The sequence below is a fragment of the Oncorhynchus mykiss genome, chromosome 2 (genome assembly GCF_057628025.1).
Source record: "Oncorhynchus mykiss isolate SJ-2025 chromosome 2, ASM5762802v1, whole genome shotgun sequence".
Lineage (NCBI taxonomy): Eukaryota > Metazoa > Chordata > Actinopteri > Salmoniformes > Salmonidae > Oncorhynchus > Oncorhynchus mykiss.
Window position 1 is genome coordinate 89500549 of NC_143023.1, and position 25662 is coordinate 89526210.

The window sequence follows — 25662 nt, forward strand, 5'->3', positions numbered from 1 at the left end:
TTAATTTTTTATTGCAACAATAATAACAATATTACACATCAATACAGGGACATTTCTGTGAATACAATGAAAATTTAAACAGAACACCAGGCGAACCCCCTAATTCAGAACATCATTTGTATGTGACAAGGCGATGAGACATTCAGAGACATGGCTTCTAATATTTTTTCGGCATTAAAAAAATTTGATTCTGAATCAGAGGAACAAAAAAAAAACAAGGCATTTTGTAAAAATTGAATCTTTTGTGCAAAAAGTCATTAACAGGGTAGATGGAAGAAAATATTTTTTAATAAGTTTAACTAACTTTTAACTGGACAATTAACGTAAAATGAAGTCGCTTTTGACCATAGCATGGGTTGGTCACTTCCATAGCAATATTTTGAATTATAGTCACCAAAAATGACTTCTTTAACTGCCAATCGCATCCCCTTATTGTTGATTTTTTTAATCCAAAATATTTAAGTCATTAATTTGTAAACTTGGAAAAGAGGGAACAACTGTATAATATAACAACATGTTCTTAATAAGTCCAAGTAAAGGAAGTGAAATTGATTTGAAAACCTTCATGTATTCTCTGAGTAATATTGACCTGAAATTTACCAATGAACTCATCAAATGGCAAAACTCCCCTGTGCTGTCTAACAAATCACATACACAAGTAATACCCTTGTCAAACCAAACGCCATTTAAAATGTATTCCCTCTATTAATTTAATAACTCTATTGTTCCAAATCAATGTTTTGTGGCAGGGAAACTTCAAAATCACATTTCATTAGGAATTCAAGTCCACCAAGTTTATTAAACAAACTGTTAGGGATATGAAATCACAGATGTAGGATTAGACAGATATAATTTCAACCATTTAATTCTAAAAGCACCCACTAACGACTCAAAATCAATAGCCTGTAAACCTCCACGATCATAATCTTTCACTAATTGAGCTTTCCGAATCTAATCAGTGCTAGAGGCGTCACTGCAGACCCTGGTTCGATTCCAGGCTGTATCACAACCGGCCGTGATTGGGAGTCCCATATGCCCAGCATCATCCGGGCTATGGTTTGCCCGGGGTAGGCCGTCATTGTAAATAAGCATTTGTTCTTATCTGACTTGCCTAGTTAAATAAAGGTTAAATAAAAATAAAGATTTTAAATAAATACAACAAAATAGATAAGTTGGTGAGCACGTGCGAGGTACTGTTGAGCATAAATTGAAATCCTTTTCAAATAATTAACTTTTTTTTTTTTCACTGGACTGATGATACCTGCATCTGGTGCTTTCACGACAACTGGAAACTCGGTGGAAAAAAATGGTCAAATCATGGCGTGAGTGATCTTCAGGTCGTAGCTCGAGAAAGATGCCTGAGTTTCCGACTTGGAATTCCGAGTTTGGATGACCATTCAAACTGTTTCTTTCCAATCAGATCACATTTTTTTCCTGAGTTCTCAGTTGTCCTGAATGCACTGAACTCGGATAATTCCCGAGTTGTTTTGAATAAGGCATAGTGCCGCGTTCAAAATAACTGGGAATTCTGAATAATACGAGGTCCAATCATGATGTCAATGATCTTCAGGTCGGAATGTCGGAGCTCTAGAAAGAGGCCAGAGTTGGAATTTCTAGTTGGATGACCGTTCAAATACATTTTTCACGTTTTTTTTTCTCCAGAGTTCCCAGTTGTTTCGAATGGGGAATTAGTCTCAGCGGAGGGAGGGAGAGCGCAGCAGAGGATCCGCCTCTCACGGTCCCGACTCTCTCCTTCCTTTCCTCTGGTGAGACTGACCAGAGAGAGCGGACACTGTATTCCACCTGATGACGAAACTCCATATTACAAGAGAAAGTTACATATTCCTCAATATTAAACAGACATGAGGGGCTGCTAATAATAATAATAAAAACACAGGGCTATTGATAAATGTGGCTACTCATTCATTGCAGCAGGAGTGGAAGGCAGAGTCGGTCTTTTAAGACAAATTAAATGGTTCAAAATGGGAAAACTTTGCCAACCCAGTGCACCAACAGCGCAACACTAATAATGCAGGCAAACTTAAATCTGTTTTTAACTCATTTCTACCAGCAAGTCACATCTGCAACCAGAGGAAAAAATAAATAAACTCTAGACCACCATAACTCCACACAGACACCTACAAAGCTCTCCCTCCCTCCATTTGGAAAATCTGACCATAATTCTATCCTCCTGATTACTGCTTACAAGCCAAAACTAAAGCAGGAAGTACCAGTGACCTGCTCAATACTGAAGTGGTCAGATGACACGGAGGTGGTCGGATGACGCGGATGCTACGCTACAGGACTGTTTTGCTAACACAGACTGAAATGTTTTCTGGGATTCATCCAATGGATTTGAGGAGTATACCACCTCAGTCACCGGCTTCATCAATAAGGTCATCGATGACGTCGTCCCCACAGTGACTACATACATATCCCCACCAGAGGCCATTGATTACAGGGAACATCTGCACTGAGCTAAAGGCTAGAACTGATGCTTTCAAGATGCGGGACACTAATCCGGATGCTTATAAGAAACCCTGCTATGCCCTCAGACTAACCATCAAACAGGCAAAGCGTCAATACTGGACTAAGAATGAATCCTACTACACCAGCTCTGACGTTCGTCGGATGTGGCAGGGCTTGCAAACTAGTTAGGACTACAAAAGGGAAACCCACCTGCGAGCTGCCCAGTGACGCGAGACTCCCAGACAGGCTAAATGCCTTTTATGCTTGCTTCGAGGCAAGCAACACTGAAGCATGCATGCAGAGCACCAGCTGTTCCAGACGACTGTGTGATCACATTCTCCTTTGCCGATGGAAGCAAGACCTTTAAACAGGTCAACATTCACAAGGCCGCGGGGCCAGACGGATTACCAGGACATGTACTCAGAGCATGCGCGGACCAACTGGCAAGTGTCTTCACTGATATTTTCAACTTCTCCCTGACCGAGTCTGTAATGTTTCAAGCAGATCACCATAGTCCCTGTGCCCAAGAAAGTGAAGGTAACCTGCATAAATTATTACCACCCCGTAGCACTCACGTCGGTAGCCATGAAGTGCTTTGAAAGGCTAGTCATGGCTAATATCAACACCATCATCCCGTAAACCCTAGACCCAGTCCAATTTGCATACCGCCCCAACAGATTCACAGATGTCGCAATCTTAATCACACTCCACACTGCCCTTTCCCACCTGGACTAAAGGAACACCTATGTGAGTATTCTCTTCATTGACTACAGCTCAGCATTCAACAACATAGTGCCCACAAAGCTCATCATTAAGCTAAGGACACTGTGACTAAAATTCCTGACTAAATTTCACTGGATCCTGGACTTCCTGACGGGCCACACCCAGGTGGTAAGTGTAGGCAACAACACATCTGCTACGCTTATCCTCAACACGGGGTCCCTGCGTGCTTAGTCCCCTCCCGTACTCCCCGTTTACCCATGACTGCGTGGCCAAGCACAACTCCAACACCATGAGGCGGCACATTTGGCCTAGCGTCGTCCTGGTTAGGAGAGGGTTTGCCTGGCTGGGATTGCCTAATCCCATCACGCTCTAGCGACTCCTTGTGGCAGGCCAGACACCTGCAAGCTGACAATGGTCACCCGCTGGACTGTGTTTCCTTCAATACATTGGTGCGGCTGGCTTCTGAGTTAAGCCAGCAGTGTGTCAAGAAGCAGTGTGGCTTGGCAGGGTCGTGTTTCGGAGGATGCATGGCTCTCGACCTTCGCCTCTCGAGTCCGTAGGGGAGTTGGAGCGATGGGACAAGACTGTAACTACCAATTGGATATCACGAAATTGGTGAGGAAAAAGGGGTAAAAGTACAAACATTTAAATTTAATAAAAGCTTTGACGACACAACAGTGGTAGGCCTGATCACCGACAATTATGAGACAGCCTATAGGGAGGTCGTCAGAGACCTGGCAGTGTGGTGCCAGGACAACAACCTCTCCCTCAACGTTATTACTTATTAAATCTGTCATGGAAATAAATGCATTTCCTGTTACCAAGTCATTTACCTTTTCTATGCCTTTAGTTTTCCATGTGGACCACTTTATCAGTGGATTCTGAAAAGCTATCCAAGGATTGTTCCATAGGGCTGTGTTTTTTAGGGAGTGATATTAGTTATTGTAGAATACTTTCATTTTCTTCCATGTTGTTATAGTGTTCTTAACTATGAAGTTGTTAATGTTCTTAGCTTTATCCTTTGAAGATAGACACAAACAGATTCTGGGGATGAGCATGTGCATCTTCAAGGTGTACCCATTGTTCCTCTTTAGTGCATTTAACTATACAGTATGTCGCAAGTAAAAGCCTTGGGTAGCAAGTTGATACAATTACATGTCTGGAAGGTTAAAACCACCCTCAGATTTAGGAAGATGTAAAACTTTACTTTTTATTCTATGAATTTTAATTGCCCATATAAAGTCTGTTATAACTGAGCATACTTCGCTGGGGTAAAAGGTATTCACATTGGGAGCCATACTATTCTGAAGAGGTTTATTCCACCTGTAAGATTTATGAGAAGATTGTTCCATTTAATTAGACCTGCTTTCATATTGTTCAGAACTTGAATAAAATGATCTTTATATATTTGTTGTCACTTAAGAATCCTTCGTATTTAATATATTTTGTGCCACTTAAAAAGAATAACTCACAATCTACAGCAATCCTTTTATGTTTCTTATTTCCATTATTTTTTCACATTCATTTTATATCCTGATATTTTAAAGTAGTCTGAAAATATTTTTAGCAAAGGAGGCATTTTAAAATTAGTCAGATATATCAAGAGATCATCTGCAAATAAGTTTAGTTTATATTCATATTTTCTCATACCTCTTACATTTGGGTCTTGGAGATTCAATTGCCAGTGAAAACAGGAGTGGGGAGAGGGGAAATCCCTGTCTTGTGCCCCTTTCAAAGCAATTTCCTCAGAAAATGTATTATTTGTGTAAATATTTGCTTTAGGACATTAATATAATATCTGTATTAAATGTATTATTTCAGCTGGAAAGTTGAAAGATTTGAAAAAAAGTTGAATACAATTCTATGGGAAAGCCATCCATTTCTGGTGCTTTTCTCTGTGCAAATATTTTTAACACTGTAATATTTATTTTTGGGTGATCTCTGTTTTTAGTTATTATTTTTTGCTTCAGGGTTGTTGACTCTAAGAAGGCAATAGGATCCGTCCAACTGTTGTTTAATTTTGATTTATATACATTTTTATAGAAGCTTTGATTATTTTTATTAAGCGCATTGTTTCTAATTTCCACATTTTTGTATCTTTATCTTTTAAAATTATAACTGGTATAATGTGTTTTCATTTTATGAGAGCTGCAAGATACAGCTGGAAGGATCTGTGGGCCATGGAAGCGAGGCGGTTGAGCTTTTCCATCAGAGCAACATATGACGTCCTTCCAACTCCAGTTAATTTTCACCAATGGTATGGTGAAGATCCGGACTGTGCCCTCTGTTCAATGCCAGCCAACCTCAGGCACATTCTCACAGGGTGTAAAACAAGCCTCACCCAAGGACGCTACACTTGGTGTCACAACCAAGTCCTTAAAAACCTTGTGTCCGCCCTGGAGGACAAGTGAGCTGCCACCAACTCCCTACCACCCCCAGCAGCATCACACCCCTTACGGACAAACTTTGTCCGGGAAGGGGCTAAACCACCGAAGAGCGGCTCGACACCACTGGAGCGAGACCAGCTGCGCTTGGCCCGCGACTGGAAAATGCTAGCTGACATTGGCCGGCAACTTGTGTTTCCTCCGGAGATCGCAACCACCACCTTAAGACCTGACATGGTGCTCTGGTCCCGTTCGCTCAAGGTCTTCATCATTGAGTTCACAGTACCCTGGGAGGACTCAGTAGATGAGGCTCATGAGCGAAAACATCTGCGCTATGCCGATCTAGCTGCCGAAGCACGGCATCGTGGCTGGAACACAGAAGTCCGACCAGTGGAGGTGGGCTGCAGAGGTTTTGTGGCAACATCTACAACCAGACTGCTTAGAGATCTTGGAATTAAGGGCCAGAGCCAGCGTTCGGCAATCAAAGCTGTATCGGAGGCGGCAGAAGGCAGCAGTCAGTGGCTCTGGATGAAGAGGAAAGACCCCAGCTGGGCCCCGAAGTGAGAGGGCCAGGAGGTATGCGGTCAACAATGCTTGACTCAGGGAGGAGGACGCCCCTGCCATGCATAGTCCCATGGGATGTTGGCTATCAACAACAAGGCAACTCCTATGACTAATTGGGAATGGGACGCAAGCGTAGGATTGATCACCCTGTCGCTGGCCGCCTTTGGGAAGGGTGTATAGTGTGAAAGGCCGAAACACCCTAGGAACCAAAAGGTACACTACTGACGATGCGCTCCCCAAATTTCACCAGGCTTACTGTTCATTAACTCTTGGAAGTGCTTGCACAAAGGATAGTAACATCTCATCCTGTGTTCTTGGAATCTGAATACATGACCAAAACTATGTGGACCCCTGCTCATCAAACATCTCATTCCAAAATCATGGTCATTAATATGAAGTTGGCCCCCCATTTGCTGCTACAGTATTTACCTGGTATATTTGCCATTAAGTAGTATGCTTTGAGTTTAACATGGATCTCTTCAAAAGTAAAATATTGTATTCCTGCTTAAGTTCAGAAACCTATTTATCTTTACCTTTAAATGGGCTTTTTCTAAAACAGTGAATTATTTATTTTATTCTAATTTCCAAATCAGATTGAATTTTTGCAGAGTATGAGATTATCATCCCTCTAATGTACACCTTAACGGTATCCCAAATTATATCAGGAGTCAGCTTTTCTCTGTCCTCTATGTCTCCATTCGTAATGGTAAAGGTTTAAATTTTTTCATTTACATACACTTTTAATAAAATACATACTGTGTTTCTTTAAATATAGCCTACACACAATAGGTTTCAACACACCAGTATTTGAGTAAATGTTGTGTAAAAAAATACGTCAAATTATATTTAAAAAATGTTTTAATGTGATTGCAACGCTGTGGAATACAGTTTTACTGCAATAGAGTGCAAAAATAAGTGCTATTCCCAAAGTTTAGCATGCCTTTCCAGGATGAGTCTTATTAAAAAAAAAATACAAAAAACTGTGATCATGCTGCAAGGAGAACGGTAATAAGAGTACGACAATATGAGTCATTATACCCATTAAACCTAGCGGTCAAACAAGGAAATGGTTCCAATTGTTTTTCCCACCATAACTTTTTCCCCATAGGGGATTTTAGGAAGACTTAAAATAAGGGCTGTGTTTCGTGTAGACTTACCCTGGCGTGACATTTTGATAACCATGTAAATCTCTCTCAGACAAGGTGACTTTTATTCAAATACAACCCTTATTTGAAGTGTTTCGAAAATTCACAATGGGAAAAATTAATGGTGGAAAAATAAGGAGCTATTTCCCTGTTTGACTGCTAGGTTTTATGGATATTATGGACAAATCCACTGTGGGGATCTATAGCCAGCGATGTGATAGCCTACATCTCCAAGTATGGGTAGCTGCAGCCCAATATGGCGACCAGAATATGGGCGAGTGTGCGTATAGAAAGCAAATCAACTAATCGGGCAGATTTGTTGCAACTATAAACCGTTTTGCATGGCTGGTTGGGCAGCACTACAAGTCGATAGGCCCCCAGTGCTCTGGTGTTGTGCCTGCGGACTTGAAGTGCTTCCTACTGGGTAGCACGGTCATGTTGCCAGTGGTAGCTACGTGGTCATTTTTTCCCCCTCTCACATGATTTTATTTTAAGTAGAATAGCAGGCTACACAATAAACAACTAATAACCATCTGGATATCACCTTGATACATACAGTCTACTACTCAATGGTGAGGGCATGGACAGCAACGACAGTGCCTTTCGCTCCTGCTAGACAAGCACTACTATCCGTCAACGCGTGGGCAGTAGTTACCCAACCAATATCAGGGTGACCATCACAGTAAACACAACGCATGAAGCAAAAAAAACATCATCATCAATAATTTAAAATTAAAATAAACAATCGTTTTAAGACTGAAAATGTACATTTTTTTGCGTAAAAGTAATAGTGAAATACGACTCATACATTATTTGGTGTAAAAATAGAAGTCCAAACTCTCGGGGTATGGTAGCTCAATGTATGGTAGTTGCACTTTAAGAAATGGACGACTGAGCAGTATTTTTCCCCCCCAATCAAAACCCACTAATCCAAGATATTGGAAACGGCAGGCTGTACGCTGAGAGCAAATTAATCAGTGGGCAGAACTAGCAAGGTGGGCAGAGCCAAGCACGAGCTAGCGAGATCCTGTTGGCGCGTTCTAACAGTATTTGCATATTTACATTAGGGAACGCCTAGTCTAGGAAGCGCGTGTGCGCAATATCTTAATTATTCATTGAACTCATTCTAAACGACAGTTTTTGGGAAACTATGTTAAAGATTGCAAAACTACAAACAGAACTGTATTGAGATCAAATGTTTTGTCAATGAGAAAATGAGCCGAATGTCGGCCAAAATCCATTTCACCCCAATGCCGGCGACTGGGCTTCCTCATCACCATATTTGATAGTGAGTGGAAACGCCAACCGGATGCTTCACATTTATACATCTGGTAAAATCTGGCTAATTGTTCTGTTGTCTAACCAAAAGCAGAGCGCTATCGACACACCCACTACTTTCCTTTCGACACCCACTTGCCCATACACAAGTCTCCATATCTGGATGCAACGGAGGGGAGAACGGCTCATAATGGCCGGAACGATTATGGAACGACATCAAATACCTAGAAACCATGTGTTTGAATGCAATTCCACTTCAGTTATTACCACATGCCGTTCTCCCCAATTAAGGTGCCACCAAGCACATGTGGATGCAGCTACCCGGTTTGAAGGAACTCATATCGGCAATCGCATTGAACAAGCTTGTCATGTTAGCTTATTGGCATGCCACGGTGACCAAGACTACATATTTCTCCCTTGCCCATCAAAATATTTTATTTTACAAGTTTTATCTAGCGCCATGTTGCGTTTGTTACAAGCTAGCAAACATAAGCTGGGAAGTGCTCATCAGGACAACTGACTGAACCGAATCCACGCTTGAGACTCTCAGGGGCGCGATAAACGTCATCAACGGCACTCCAATTGTGTGCAGTAGTAGGAAATCGTTAGATAACTCCAATGCACCAATGGCAGACCCATGCATTGTCACTCTACTATAAAACACCCAACCAGTCCCCTCCCACCACCACCCTCTCCAATGAAAACCCCATGGGGTCGTATGGTTTACACTCGCTATCTAATTTGGCTTAGCTAGACATATCAAACATTGTCAGTTACAGCAGAGGGAGGGAAATAAAGAAAGGCACAGGTAACACATTGGTGGAATTGACCATTTCTATTTGAGGAAGCTGCGAAGGGGGAAAATGATTAAGACAAGCAATGGAATACTCAGCAGGTACTCACACTCAAACCATAAGGAGGAAAAATACAATGTAATGAACAACTTTTATTGTATGCTCTGAATAAAATAAAAAAAAACAGTCCACTGAGGCCCACAGGAGAGATCATCATGCTGGGTTTAGAGACAAAACACGTGGCTGTGACACCAGAGACTGTTAGGAAAAGTAACCCAAATAAACAATAACCTTTAAGTCTGTATATTAAAGATCTTGAAGTGCAAACAAACTACCCACAGCACAGACATTTCAGTAAGTTATTGTATCTTCGTTGCTTTGGGTCATGATTTTGCAGCTTCTGATGTGCAGGACCCTCATGCAGTGTTCTGTGCATTCGTTTTGTTACAACCCAACATGAAATGGAGACAAAGGACATTCCCCTGAACTAGGCACATGATCCTATAGGTGCATCTCAACTATTTCCTTGATTCCTTATGTCCTCCCCGTCTTCACAAAGCATATTGAAGCATAGGATCGTCTCCCAAAGTGTTTTGAGAAAGATGCAAGGAAAGAGAAATCAAGGCAATACAGTTGAGATTCATCCTATCCCACCAGCCATTCTACATTACCACCCTACGTCCTAGACAAGACGCCTCTAAGACACTTGTGAGAATTTGAGCATCCCCCATCCAATTTAACATGTTATTGACTTTTCTGCATGCGTCAATAAGGTGCCAAATTAGTTTTTTGGACAGAGTATCTGAACAAATTACAACAGGTGACATGCATGAGTAACATTGCCAAAATAATAGGAAGAGAAAAGACCATTCTATGCTGGACTTAAAACACAACCTAACTAAATTAGACGAGGGTCGTACGTAGATGTTTGGTACTTTTTAAATTACCTGAAGCTTTCAAAAGTTAAATGGGGACAGAAGCAAAAACACTTTCCACTACAGTGCCTCAATGCCAGGGAATAACTATCCTTCAATGGAAATTATCAAGACGTTCAAATATTGCAATGTTGACATTTACATACTTCTGAATAAATCTAGTACATTTTCAAATGAAGGAGTGCCTAGTTCACCAAATAGCACTGTGCAGTTACCATGGTAACATTATTGTAAGTGTCCCCAATAGCACCCTATTCCCTATAAAGTGCACTACTTTTGACCAGAGCCAAGTAGTTCACTATATAGGGACTAGGGTGACACATACATATTGTCATCCAGTTAGCAGAACTGGAATACATCCTCAGTATACACAAATGAACAAAAAGACAACTGTTTATAAAATGACTTCAATAGTAAAAGTGCAACTGTGTGTACCTTTCTAATACTCAGTCAAAGTTCATTACTTCCCATTAACCAACCTTTACCCAACTTGTGCCCCATCATTCAAATCCTCCAAAAATAGCTTCAATGTTGCTATGTAACTAATGCCTATTTCGCTAAAACCAAATGGCTATGCACCTTGTTCTAATAGTCTACGTACTCAACTCAGTAATTCTTCTGCCCTTGTGTAGCTGCAGCAGGCTATCAACCACCATGCAGTGCGATGACAGAGTTAGTGGCATCGAATCAAGAGCTTAGTCAGAACATGGTTTCTCTGTCAGACATCTCAAGTACTAAGCAATGTTGGTGGGTGAAATTATTTCTGCCATTCCTGTTTGAAAGAAATGGGGAATTCAGGATGAGGTTTTAACCAATTCAGAAGCAACTGCCTGGCAAAAAAAAAGAGGTAAAAGTGAATAATCAACATTTGGGAAGTTCCATAGAAAGGTTACAAACAAAAATGTAACCAATGATAAACTGGGCCATTTGTCAGGAAGAAGCATACTTAGATGGCCTGCTTTAGCTAGCTCTTGTAGATGACACTAGAAAAAGAACTGTAGCAAACAGCAGCATTATACAACTCTAGTCACACAATACCAGGAGCCCTTGAGTACAGGGCAATATACAGAACATTTTAAAATAAAGAAAATTAGTTCTGACTTATGCGCCATTACTGACCTATCCTTCCCTACTCCTAGTTACGCATCCAGAGTTAAACTATATCACAAAACCAGAAGAATAAAGCTAAGTGTTAACATCTAGCACCATCTCTATCCTCCATACACTACAGTGTAGAATGAGAGTAACAGACAATACAGATGATTCCTTCTTGGTTTAAACCAGCATTAACAGAAGACTGATAAAGCCCTAATAAAAACATCTAAAGTAAGAGCTGGAAGTAAATGAAAAACAGAATATTGACAAAAAGTTGAGAATATTTAGCAAAAAACCACAAGCTCTGCCATTTAGAGAAGTGGGATAAATAGATGCCTAGTGTACTAGGTATGGTATGTGTAGTATACACGGAAGTAACTGATGGACCCCACTGACTATTTTTCCGCTGAAGTTATAACAGGATATATCCAAACAAATAAACCTCTGTCAGTGCTCCTCAGTTGGAAGGCTCATGTATACAGCCTTCTACACTTAACAGAATATGATCAAATACAAGTTTAGGAGAAAAAAGGAAAAAAAATCTAATTGCAAAAAAAATATATAAAAAAAATACTGATATCCCTCTGAAATAAGATACTTATACACAATTAAGCCACCTGGAAATAGTTTTGAAGAGATCATGACATTTGTGTTTGACATATTGCATCATTTCCATTGTTAAAAGATATGGAAAATAAGTTGCATTCAAGCAGTCTAACCCAGTGCTGGTGACAAATATACAGCTAGAACATCTTCATTCCTTTAGTCAAAAGTAGCAACCTAAACTATTTTTAAACATGAGGTGTTGCAACTCTGTTGATCCGTCCTCCAGTTGTTTTACGCGGCCACCTTGTTATCCTTCTGGAAGGCAAAAAATGTGACCCTTCATTTTGATGACTTCACTATTGTTAAAGTTATGTACAAGTGCTTAAAGGTAGTGATGAGGGAAAAACAAATCAAATAGTTACATGTCACAATATTATTTTTGGGCTAGTTGGCTGTACCTGCACCAAAACTCCAGTATTTTTCCTTCATAGCTTGTTCTCCATCTTTAAATAGGGAGCCAATTTGTTTTCAGCACTTTTATTTCCATGACTGATTAAAACTCATTCTCATGCGCTCTCTGCAGCAGACATATCGTGAGCAATATGTCTGAAACATCAAATCGCATTGAATTCACAGTATCAAATCGCAATACATATAAAATCTTGAGAATTGCAATACACATTGTATCGGCACCTAAGTATCATGACAATATCGTATCTTGAGATCCCTGGCAAATCCCAACCTTAATAGTTAAAACATATACATTACCCTGTACTCAAAGTTCTCTGAGAACTCCCGTCCTCCCTGGCTTGTTCTGTTGTATCCTCCCCTGTAGCCGTGGCCTCCTTGGGGGGGGCCGAAGGACCCTCTGCTGGCCGAGCGTCCCCTGCCCCCGCGGAAGCCTATGCCGCCCCGCCCACGGTAGCCCCCACGGCCCCGACCCCCACGCAGAGGGATGCCGAACGTCTCCGAGTTCATCCGCCTCTCCTCGGCCCAGGTCTGCCTTCTCTCCCTGCCAATGAGAAAATGTTAGATGCTCAGCTGTGGTTGGACGAGGATGATGACAGTTCCTTGCTGAATCCACAATGGACTTGTATAGTACATGGAGTATGTGTATCAACAACACCACATTGTATAGTATCAAAACATTAGCATGGTATAGAATGGATCTGAGAGAAGAAGACGACAAACCGTGGGAAACCAGAGCCTCCTCCAGATCTTTCTGCAGCTTTCCTGGAAAACAGAATAGAAGATGGTTATCCTCACATATTGGGCATGCCCAAGGGAAAAAAAAGATTGTATTGTTCGTTCTTAATCAAGTACAAGATAAAGGGACAAAGAGGTAACTGCTATAAAAGCTTTGGGATGGATATGGGCAGCTGTAGCCTACCTGCTGTCATCACAGGAGATGTTGTCGAAGAAAGACTTTGACTTGTCATAGTATACGTTAGGTGTTAGGGCCTCTCCCCCTTCATCAGCGTTGCCCTCGCTGTTCAGGGTCTCCACCCCAGAATCGCCCTTATCCTCCCCGTTCACCGCTGCCTTCTCCGGCTTCTCATCTGTAGGATAACATTGAAGGTCAGACACTCATGAAAAATAAAGGAAGTTGCACACTATAATTTACTCTCAATAATATAAAGGGTAAATCACAAGTCAGACACCTTTCTTCAATATGGGCCATTACATTTTGGCAGGTGCACATCCACATAACTGGATACTATATTAAAATCAGTCTCTTTCACCAAGTGTTGGTGTTGAGTCACGTGACAGGGCCCCCCATTTTGTCGACTGTTCTCCGGTACCTTTCAGTTTGAGCTTGCTGTGGAACTCTCTGTCAATCTCCTCCTTGTTGAACTGGGCATTGGCACTCTCAAAGTCAAAGTCCTTCTCGAACTTCATTGGCCCGTCTCGGCGCACGTTGAAGTGGCCCCTGCCGCGGTGTCCGCCACCACGACCACGCCTCTGAGGTTGGGGGCAGCCAGCTGGGAAACAGAGACAGAAGAGACAAAATTAGCATATAAAACACGTAGAAATCATCAAACAGTACAATAATACCACAAAATGAGTAGAATATTAATAATAAAAGTATGCAGACATTTCCACTGCATCCTAGGCTAGTTGATGAGAGCACAGGCAACTACCCCAGGTATAACCATATACACTCGAAAGAAAAGCACAAATGGCTTGCCTTCCATCAGACTTCAAAATATTATAACCCTGACAGATGTGACAAATTCCAGCAGCACATAACCATAAAGCGTGAACAGCGTTACCCATCAAAACACACTACAAAAAAACACAATTTGGAAAATAGAATTACTAGAACACAACTTCGACTAAACAGAGCAGCCATCTCATTACTTCTATTGACATGAAGAGCATGTCAATCTGTGCACAGCAATGCAGACAGTCGCAAGCAACGGACCATGTAATGTAACCAGCTATGTAACCTACTACAGCACACAGGATGTGTACATTAACATGGGCGCGACGGTTTGAGTAGAAGTAACTAGGGCATGCAGAGTCTGAATAGGCGTGGAGCTGAGCTCGGAGGACGGTTAGAGCAGAGGGGGTCAGTTAACCTGCTGGCCGTTGACTGGCATCCCTGCCTTCACCTGGCGCCTGCTGCTCAGACTCTGGTCTGGGTGCTTTCTGGCCCTCTGTGCCTGGAATGGTACGATCCTTCAGTTTAGAGAGCTCGGATAAACTTTAATAAAGAGATTTAGCCAAACACTATAGACTCCTACCTTAGAAAAAGGCACAATTGGTTCAAATGCAGAACCTCTGGAACAGAACTTTACAATCACGGGTCATTTTTGGTTTTTACAAATGCTAACTTAGGGGTTGCAGTCCCCAAAATATAAAACACACAGGTAAAGCGTCCGATAGGTCTCACCTGAGGCGCTAAAGATAGAGTGCATAAGCCCTGCAGTGGAAGCCCTATCTACAGCAGTGGTGTGGTGTTGATGAGAGATCGGTGCATTGCGGAGCGCAGGCCAGGCCTGGTTACTGCGGGCTCCACTGACAGTCTCACCGGTCCTCCTGGGTTCACCTCCGTCCTGGATATGGTGGTGGTGCTGCTGGGCCTTCTGGTGGACGGGGCCGGCAGCTGCTGCAGCCGAGGGGGCCGTGCGGCCGGGAGCGGGACTCCTGCGGCCCAAGCCAGGGGCTGGGGGGCCCGATGGGGTGGCCTGGACAACCTGCTCTAGGGTGGGGCTCTTCCTCAGAGGGTCCAGAGAGGGGCTAGTGCGGACTGGTAGAAAAGAGGGGTTGGGGTTACACTGGGATACTCAACACTGCCGAGACAACAATTACTCAGCACTGGCCCGTCAAGAGTCAGATTTACACTACCTTTCAAAAGTTAAGGGTCACTTAGAAATATCCTGGTTTTTGAAGAGGCGACTCCGGGATGCTGGCCTTCTAGGAAGAGTTCCTCTGTCCAGTGTGTGTTCTTTTGCCCATCTTAATCTTTTATTGGCCAGTCTAAGATGTTGCTTTTTCTTTGCAACTCTGCCTAGAAGGCCAGCATTCCGGAGTCACCTCTTCACTGTTGACATTGAGACGGGTGTTTTGCAGGTACTATTTAATGAAGCGGTCAGTTGAGGACTTGTGGGGCATCAGTTTCTCAAATTAGACACTAATGTACTTGTCCTCTTGCTCAGTTGTGCACCGGGGCCTCCCACTCTTTCTATTCTGGTTAGAGCCAGTTTGCACTGTTCTGTGAAGGGAGTAGTACACAGCATTGTACGAGATCTTCAGTTTCTCTGCAATTTCTCACATGGAATAGCCTTCATTCTCAGAACAAGAATAGACTGACGAGTTTCAGAAGAAAGTTCTACGTTTCTGGCCATTTTGAGCTTGTAATCAAACCCACAAATGCTGATGCTCCAGATACTCAACTAGTCTAAAGAAGGCCAGTTTTATTGCTTCTTTAAATCAGCACCTCAGTTTTCAGCTGTGCTAACATAATTGCAAAAGCATTTTCTAATGATCAATTTGCCTTTTAAAATGCTAAACTTGGATTAGCTAACACATCGTGCCCTTAGAACACAGGAGTGATCGCTGCTGATAATGGCCTCTGCACGCCTATGTAGATATTCCATTAAAAATCAGCCGTTTCCAAGTGCATTTATTTCAAAAACAAGGACATTTGTAAGTAACACCAAAATCTTGAATGGTAGTGTAGTTGACAACAAACCTACATAATACAGTGTGTTGAAGACATACAGGTTACGTGTTGTGAAAAGCAGGATATGTTATTTGAGAAGACATTCTCGTACTGATCCACATTCTAGTTTTCCAAAGCAGTATAGGCTGACCTCATTGTGCTCTTCACAAGACTATACACAGGCCTAACATACATAAGTGCCACAGTGGTTTCCTTCTTTTACCTTTAGATACAAGGGTAGTAGTGGTACCCAGAGAGCGTGAATCAGTGGGGAGAGCAGCGCCAATAGCACTGCTCTGAGACTGGGGTGCAGCTGAGCTTGTGTCACTCCCAAAGGAAGGGACTGATCTTCCTGTATGGAGAGGAACAGCAGGTGTAGAGTATTTAGGGCAACGGCACAAGGTGGAGAGTCCTCTCTGGATAGTATACGTTCCAAATGGCCTCATTTCATGATTTGGCGAGTTCCTGACCCGTGATCCTGATTGATTAGCATCAGTGTAATAGAGCAGACATGGTGAGTGGTACTGTCTAATTGAGAAACGACATAGTGAGAGTCTATTTAGTGTGAGAGTCTATAAAGTGTGTACTATGTCCCTTTTTGAATGTCTAATAAGTGTAGTGGAGACAAGGAAAGTGACTGACAATAGTGGAGCCTACAGTCCAACCTTCCTCTGCTCCTGTGGAATGCCCAACCTGATCCATGGACCACATGAAGACCCGCAACCCTTGGAAAGCATGCAGGACTATGTTCTTTCCTGACAGTTGGCTTAAAACGTAGACAATATCTACCAGCATTTCACAGGTAGTTGACTCAATGCATAGCATTAGCACACATTTGCCAAATGTGACTGAAACACTTAACAGGACTAATTTCAGCCTTAGAACACACTTGACATTAGTAAAGTACAACTGATAATAGACCTTGAACACATGTGACATTAACTTAGCTAGCGATCACTTCCTCACCATATCCAGGCCTCGTGCTGCTGTGGCTCTTACCGACACCAACGGCGCCAAACTGCGGGGACACCAAGGGGCTGGTGCTGAACTGGTTGTACGGGGGCACCGGGGCTCGGTTGAATAGGCCGTAGGAGCCCACCGACTGAAACGATGCTGATGCGGCAGCAGGAGCAGGCAGAGGGGCCGAGCCCATGGACGACTGGAGAGGAGAAAAAGGGTGATCAAGCCAAATATTAGTACACAGCACAATGGAAAGACATTGCTTTTGTATAGTGGAATGGCAATGCAAATTGACTGATTCTTGACTTTTATTGAACGTGTCTTTGTTTCACATGGGTGTACTTGGGATATTTAATTTCTTTGGGGTTGGGAGAAGCTGCTCCTACCTGGACGATGGCCGGGTCCTGAGGAAGAGAGCATGTTGGCTTGGGCGGCTCACATACAGTCAGGTCCTTAATGTCACTACCGCGAAAGATGATGTACTCAAAGATCTCATCTCGGGGCGGGATGGGCCTATCGGTGGGCCGATCCTCTGTGCCAAAAGAGCGAACTACGGAGGAAAGACAAAACATACAGTTAGCATAGGCAGTGGCATCAAATGTAAGTTTATTGGTCATGTACACAGATTGCAGGTGAAGGGAAATGCGTGTTTCTAGCACCAACAGTGCAGTAATACAACACTACACACAAATCCTCGAAATAAAAAAAATTATTAAGAAAAATCCGAACAACCAATGTCAGAGTCCGAAATATATACACTGTACACAAGAAGACCTTCATATTTTTGCTCTATCGACACACACACACAGCAGCCAGAAAGTATTCAGACCCCTTGACATTTCCACAATTAGCTACGTTAAAGCCTTATTCTAAAATGTATTAAATTCAATTCACAAACACCACAGAGCCTACCAAAAACAGGTTTAGAAATTTTAGCAAATGTATATATAAAAAAATACAGTAACTGAAATATCACGTATTCAGACCAGTAATTTGTTGAAGCACCTTTGGCAGCGATTACAGCCTAGAGTCTTCTTGGATATGACGCTACAAGCTGTTTCTCCCATTCTCCTCCACAGATCATCTCAAGCTTTGTCAGGTTGGATGGGGAGCGTCGCTGCACAGCCATTTCAGGTCTCTCCAGAGATATTCGATCGGGAACAAGTCCAGGCACATTCAAGGACATGTCCCGAAGCCACTCCTGCGTCGTCTTCGCTGTGTGCTTAGGGTGTCCTGTTGGAAGGTGAAACTTCAACCCAGTCTGAGGTGGTGAGCAGGTTTTCATCAAGGATCTCTGTACTTCACTCCACTCATCTTTCCCCTGATTTTGACCAGTCTCAGTCCCTGCCGCTGAAAAACATCCCCACAGCAAGATGCTGCCACCACGCTTCACCGTAGGGATAGCGCCAGGTTTCCTCCAGACGTGACGCTTGGCATTTTTAGGTGTGATCCTGTCTCGGAGCCCCATGGACAATTCCTTCGACCTCATTGCTTGATTTTTGCTCTGACATGCACTGTCAACTTTGGGACCTTTACATAGATAGGTATGTACCTTTCCAAATCATGTCCAATCAATTGAATTTACCACAGGTGGACTCCAATCAAGTAGAAATATCTCAAGGATGATCAATGGAAACAGGATACACCGGAGCTCAATTGAGTCTCATAGTAATAGGTGTCCTCCTTTGCGAGGCATTGGAAAACCTCCCTGGTCTTTGTGGTTGAATCTGTTTGAAATTCACTGCTCGAATGAGAGACCTTACAAATAATTGTATGTGTGGGGTACAGAGATGAGTTAGACACTCAAAAATCATGTTAAACACTATTATTGCACAGAAGGAGTCCATGCAACTTGTGACTTGTTAAGAAAAGTTTTACTCCTGAACTTAAGGCTTGAATGCTTATTGACTCAAGACATGTCAGCATTACATTTTGTATTCATTTGTAAAAATGTCAACATAAAAATTATACTTTGACATTATGGGTTAGTGTGTAGGCCAGTAACAAAAACATTTAATCAATTTTAAATTCAGGCTTCAACACAACAAAGGCACTGTAAATAGGGCATCAGTCTAAGGTGCAGGGTAGAGTACAGGTTGGTGACAGTAACTAGTAACAGTGACTAAGGTTCATGGCAGGGTACTGGGCGGAGGCTGGTTAGTGGTGACTATTTAAGTTGATGCACCTGTACAGTCTCCACCTAGATGGTGGTGGGGTAAACAGGCCGTGGCTCGGGTGGCTGAGGTCCTTGATGATCTTCTTGGCCTTCCTGTGACACAGGGTGCTGTAGATGTCTTGGAGGGCAGGCAGTGTGCCCCCGTTGATGCGTTAGGCTGACCGCACCACCCTCTGGAGAGCCCGGCGATTGCAGATGGTGCAATTGATACAGCCCGACAGGATGCTCTCAATGGTGCATCTGTGAAAGGGAATGGAGGGCTTCGGGCCAAGCCGAAGCCCTCCATTCCCTGTAGTCCAAGATAGGCTGCTTGCCTTGGTAACGTTAAGGGAGAGGTTGTTGTCCTGGCACCACACTGTCAGGTCTCTGACCTCCTCCCTATAGGCTGTCTTATCATCATCATCAGTGATCAGGTTGTGTCGTCTGCAAACTTAATCATTGTGTTGGAGTCGTGCACGGCCACTCACTCAAGCGTGAACAGGGAGTACAGGAAAAGACTGCGCATGCACCCCTGAGGGGCCCCAGTGTTGAGGGTCAGCATGGCGTATGTGTTGTTGCCTACCCTCAACATCCTGGGGCGGCCCTTGAGGAAGTCCAGGATCCAGTTGCAGAGGGAGGTGTTTAGTCCCAGGGTCCTTAGCTTAGTGATGAGCTTTGAGGGCACTATGGTGTTGAAGGCTGAGCTGTAGTCGATGAAAAGCATTCTTACTTTAGGTTTTCCTCTTGTTGAGGTGGGATAGGGCAATGTGTAGTATGACGGAGATTGCATCGTGTGTGAAGTATAGTCAGAATAGTAATAGAAAACGTGTGTACGCCTTCACCACACTGTCTGTGTGAATGGACCATTGCAGGTGATGTGCACGCCGAGGAACTTGAAACTTTTCACCCTCTCCACTGCGGCCCCTTAGACGTGGATGAGTGTGCTCGCTCTGCCGTCGCCTGAAGTACACAATCAGCTTTTTCGTTTTGTTGACGTTGAGGGAGAGGCTATTTTCCTGGCACCACTCCAGCAGGGCTCTCACCTACTCCCTGTAGGTTAACTCGTCGTTGTTGGTAATCAGGCCATGACGTTGAGTGTTCAGAAAACAGGGAGTACAGGAGGGGGTTGAGCACACACCCCTGTGGGGCCCTTGTTGAGGATCAGTGTGGGGGAGGGGTTGTTGCCTACCTTCACCACTTGGGGTCGGCCCATCAGGAAGTCCAGGACCCCGTTGCAGAGGGAGGGTTCTCAGCTTAGTGATGAGCTTGGATGGCAGTATGGTGTTGAACACTGAGCTCTAGTCGATGAACAACATTCTTACATAGGTATTTCTCTTGTCCAGGTGGGATAGGGCAATGTGCAGTGGCGATTGTGCCGTCCGAACTGTTGGGGCGGTTTGGGGCGGCCCTTAACTAGCCTCTCGACTTCATGATGACGGAACTGAGGGCTATGGGGCGATAATCATTTAGTTCAGTTACCTTCAAAAGTGCTTTTTGAATGAATGCTTACGAGCCTGCTGCTGCCTACCATCGCTGTCAGACTGCTCTATCAAATCAGACTTAATTATAACATAACACACAGAAATACAAGTCTTAGGTCATTAATATGGTCGAATCCGGAAACGATCATTTTGACAACAAAACGTTTATTATTTCAGTGAAATACGGAACAGTTCCGTAATTTATCTAACGGGTGGCATCCCTAAGTCTAAATATTGCAGTCACATTCATTGTACAACCTTCAATGTTATGTCATAATTACGTACAATTCTGGCAAATCAGTTCGCAACGAGTCAGACGGCCCAAACTGTTGCATATACCCTGACTCTACGTGCAATGAACGCAAAAGAAGTGACAATTTCACTTGGTTAATATTGCCTGCTAACCTGGATTTATTTTAGCTAAATATGCAGGTTTAAAAATATATACTTCTGTGTATTGATTTTAAGAAAGGCGTTGATGTTTATGGTTCGGTACATTCGTGCAACGGTTGTGCTTTATTCGCAACTGCGTTTTTGTTAAATCATCCCCCGTCATGCGAAGTTGGCTGTCTTTGTTCGGAAGAAATAGTCTTCACACAGTTCACAGGCGGCCCAAACTGCTGCATATACCCTGACTGTTGCAAGAGAAGTGACACAATTTACCTAGTTAAAAGAAATTCATGTTAGCAGGCAATATTAACTAAATATACAGGTTTAAAAATATATACATGTGTATTGATTTTAAGAAAGGCATTGATGTTTATGGTTAGGTACAGGTTGGAGCAACGACGGTCCTTTTTCGCGAATGCGCACCGCATCGATTACAAGCAGATAAACTAGAAATATCAACCATGTGTAGTTAACTAGTGATTATGATTGATTGATTTTTATAAGATAAGTTTAATGCTAGCTAGCAACTTACCTTGGCTTCTTACTGCATTCGCGGTACAGGTAGGCTTCTCGTGGAGTGCAATGAGAGGCAGGTGGTTAGAGCGTTGGACTAGTTAACTGTAAGGTTGCAAGATTGAATCCCGGAGCTGACAAGGTAAAAAATCTGTCCTTCAGCCCCTGAACAAGGCAGTTAACCCACCGTTCCTAGGCCGTCATTGAAAATAAGAATGTGTTAACTGACTTGCCTAGTTAAATAAAGGTGTAAAAAAAATAAAAATATAAATTGCTCAAAAAAATAAAGGGATCACTAAAATAACACATCCTAGATCTGAAAGAATGAAATATTCTTATTAAATACTTTTTTCTTAACATAGTTGAATGTGCTGGCAACAAAATCACACACAAATGATCAATGGAATCAAATGTATCAACCCATGGAGGTCTTGATTTGGAGTCAAAATTAAAGTGGAAAACCACACTACAGGCTGATCCAACTTTGATGTAATGTCCTTAAAACAAGTCAAAATTAGGCTCAGTAGTGTGTGTGGCCTCCCTGTGCCTGTATGACCTCCCTACAATGCCTGGGCATGCTCCTGATGAGGTGGCGGATGGTCTCCTGAGGGATCTCCTCCCAGACCTGGACTAAAGCATGGAGCGAGACATGATGTCCCAGATGTGCTCAATCGGATTCAAGTCTGGGGAATGGGCGGGCCAGTCCAAAGCATCAATGCCTTCCTCTTGCAGGAACTGCTGACACACTCCAGCCACATGAGGTCTAGCATTGTCTTGCATTAGGAGGTACCCAGCGGTCCTGCTGCTGGGTTGTTGCCCTCCTACGGCCTCCTCCACATCTCCTGATGTACTGGCCTGTCTCCTGGTAGCGCCTCCATGCTCTGGACACTACGATGACAGACACAGCAAACCTTCTTGCCACATCTCGCATTGATGTGCCATCCTGGATGAGCTGCACTACCTGAGCCACTTGTGTGGGTTGTAGACCCAGTCTCATGCTACCACTAGAGTGAAAGCACCGCCAGCATTCAAAAGTGACCAAAACATCAGCCAGGAAGCATAGGAACTGAGAAGTGGTCCCCACCTGCAGAACCACTCCTTTATTGGGGGTGTCTTGCTAAATGCCTATAATTTCCACCTGTTGTCTATTCCATTTGCACAACAGCATGTGAAATGTATTGTCAATCAGTGTTGCTTCCTAAGTGGACAGTTTGATTTCACAGAAGTGTAATTGACTTGGAGTTACATTGTGTTGTTTAAGTGTTCCCTTTATTTTTTGGAGCAGTGTATATAAAAAAAAAAAATCTGCCAAATCGGTGTCCAAAAACACCAATTTTCGATTGTTATGAAAACTTGAAATCGGCTCTAATTAATAGGCCATTCCAATTAATCGGTCAACCTCTAGTTCACACCCTTTTAAGCATTAGCCCAACCCATTTCTTTAAGGGTTGATTCGAGTGTTCTGTCCTAACAGCAGCAGTCAAGCACCCAAGCTTACTGGCTAACGTTGGCTAGCTACTTCAAACACAAATGAGAGAAAAGCTCATGGACCATTTTACACACCCTATTGAAATGGATACTTGCATAGTGGAGTCTTGTTAAAACATGTAGCTAGCTAGCTAAACAATGAACCATAATCCCAACTCATGACGTTACTACCTTGCATGAAACTGCAGGTAGCTAACCAATCAGGTTCAAATGTTAGCGGGCTAACATTAGGCTATAACTAGAAGGGCAAATGGCTCTGAGATACAAATAATATTACTACACAGATGATACAAAGTTAGCTAGCGAGACAGCTAACTTTAGCTAACTAGCAGTACACTAACTAGCAATGAAAACGACTGTCAAAATGAGAAATGTGTCAAATCTGAAAATGTAGCTAGCTGGACTATCATGGATGGATGCTTCTCCCGGTCACGGATGCTATGGTTGCCCTTAGTTTGAAGATGTAATCCGTAGACAGGTGTTTTCTCCATCTCCTTAGCTATCATACTCAAATTCCACTCAAATTCCACTCGAGTTCCACTCGAGTTCCACTTATTTCAAAAGTCGGTCCTCCAGAATGTGGAGAGCAACACTTCTAGTTCTAAAGCCACGTTTGACAGGATTACCTACACATACTGACCAGCTCAAACAGACAGAAGTCTGCTACATAGTAGACCAATCCAAACTCATCTCTCAGCATGTCCAGCCCACTCATTATCTCAGCCAATCATGGCTAGCTGGAAAGTTGCTGTCTTTTTCTGTGGCTAAGCCAACTAGGCTAATAATTTAACAATTTTATTCATATTTACAGATGGCATACAAGTCTGTCATTAAGACACATGAAAGTTCATATTCCAGAAGACATTTCTGGCAAAACATAAAATAAAAAAGTTTAAGTTCAAATGGCTCTCCTGTGAAGTGGTGACCTGTGACATATGCCTAGTTTCCTGAAACGAGTCACACTTGTCCGTAAACAAAGGTTGGACATCCTGTGTGTCACTTACATACAGTACACAGGTTTCTACTAGGATCAGGAAGATTGTTGAGTTACAGCCAGGTGAATGTTCAATGACATCAATCACTTTAACCCTCACAACCTGGAAAAACACAGACTGAAAAACATAGCTAGTCTGATTTTGATCTCAGCTTAGCTACTAACTTGCTGGCACCAGGAGAGCTTTTTAGGGTCCTGTTAGTAAACAATGAGGTGCAATGGGTTTGTACTCAAATGTTACATAAAGCTTACATCGTTATTCAATGTTTGTTGGTTCCAGACTTGGTGAATTGGTACCTCTTGCTGTGCAATTCTATAAACATTACAGTGAAGGAAGTTGCTAGCTAGCTTAATGTTTGTGGTAATGCGTAGTGGGTGCAGTCCACAGAGAGACCACTCCTAAATTATACAAAAGCGCTGGAGCATCCCTTTAAGCATTTACAAATTCTTAACATTTTGTAATTCCAATTTTGTAAGAATTGGAATTTGTTTAACTACTATGAAATGATATTAGGGGCTCCCAGAGTGGCGCAGCGGTCTAGGCACTGCATTTCAGTGATAAAGGAGTCACTACAGACCCTGGTTCGATTCCAGGTTGTACCACAACAGGCCTTGATTGGGAGTCCCATAGGGCGGCGCACAATTGGCCCAACCCGTCATTGTAAATACAATGCCTAGTTAAATAAAAGGTTCAATCAATTAATTTTTTTTTTTTTTTTAAATGGATGACGTGGTGCACAGTTTTCGGGGACCTGTTTTGGCTCGTGAGCGCTACATTCAAAGCTACTGCTGCCGGCAGAAATTATACAAATCCTTTAAAGCATCACTTTAGCTAGCTAACTAGCAGGATAGTCAATTAGCTAGCTAGCTTGTTAGCTAACTACACAACTTTTTCAGAACAGCAAGGAAACAATAACAATCCACAAGGTGTGAAGAAATTGCGTTTGTTTAGAGGCATCTCTGTATGTATTTAGTTGGTGCACAACAGTGCTGATACATTATTATTTGCACGAGTTATTTACCTTTTGCAAGTGCGACAGTCGAATTCTCAGTGTCAATAGTGTAGAGGATCCCTTCGTAACGAATTTCGGCCTTCGAGATTAGGCTGATTTTGCTCCCGATATAAGGGGTTCCTCCACTCATGGTGTCTTCCCGGTCTTAGATGGCTAAATTGCCAACGATCTCCCTCCCAACTGAACGTTTCTTTGAATAATTTAACTTTGGCTAGCTCTGTTTTGTGCTTCTCTGACTTGCTATATTTTTGGTCCTCCACAACAATATGGCTACCTCATTTTCCACCGTCTTTCTAAACACGGGGGCTAACGGGAAATCAAAATCTCGCGCTTTTTCACCAAAGTCTGGAACATGTCTGCTAAATATAAACAATAATTATAAAGCTTTAATTTGCAGATTAGTATGCCTATTTAATTCCTTCTATATCTATATGATACATGTTTGGAAGCACTACTGTACGGTGTCATGTGGAATGAAAAACGTTGAGGTGCAATATGCAGCTCAAATCTTCATAAACGTAGTATGGTGGTCCTTTCTTGAAATTCTATTTCTACATATGAAACCCA

The 25662-nt window shown here is 42.7% G+C and overlaps 1 protein-coding gene across 9 annotated transcripts; it reads right to left on the bottom strand.

The window, feature by feature from the left end:
- Window positions 1-9383: 9383 nt before the first annotated feature.
- Window positions 9384-25640, bottom strand: lsm14aa (LSM14A mRNA processing body assembly factor a). 9 transcript variants are annotated; one of them, XM_036958516.2, is made up of 11 exons: window positions 25105-25640; window positions 17448-17611; window positions 17101-17260; window positions 16325-16453; window positions 14968-15186; window positions 14516-14599; window positions 13736-13915; window positions 13324-13492; window positions 13125-13166; window positions 12702-12945; window positions 9497-12248 (listed from the first exon to the last, which is right to left on the bottom strand). In XM_036958516.2, exons 1-11 carry the CDS (start codon window positions 25223-25225, stop codon window positions 12225-12227), a joined length of 1536 nt encoding a protein of 511 aa, XP_036814411.2. In that variant the 5' UTR covers window positions 25226-25640; the 3' UTR covers window positions 9497-12224. The 9 variants fall into 9 exon arrangements, with proteins under 9 accessions (XP_021432076.2, XP_036814411.2, XP_090068045.1 ...); XM_090211919.1 differs by having other exon boundaries at window positions 14830-15186; XM_036958508.2 differs by having other exon boundaries at window positions 9497-12245; window positions 17068-17260.
- Window positions 25641-25662: the final 22 nt, after the last annotated feature.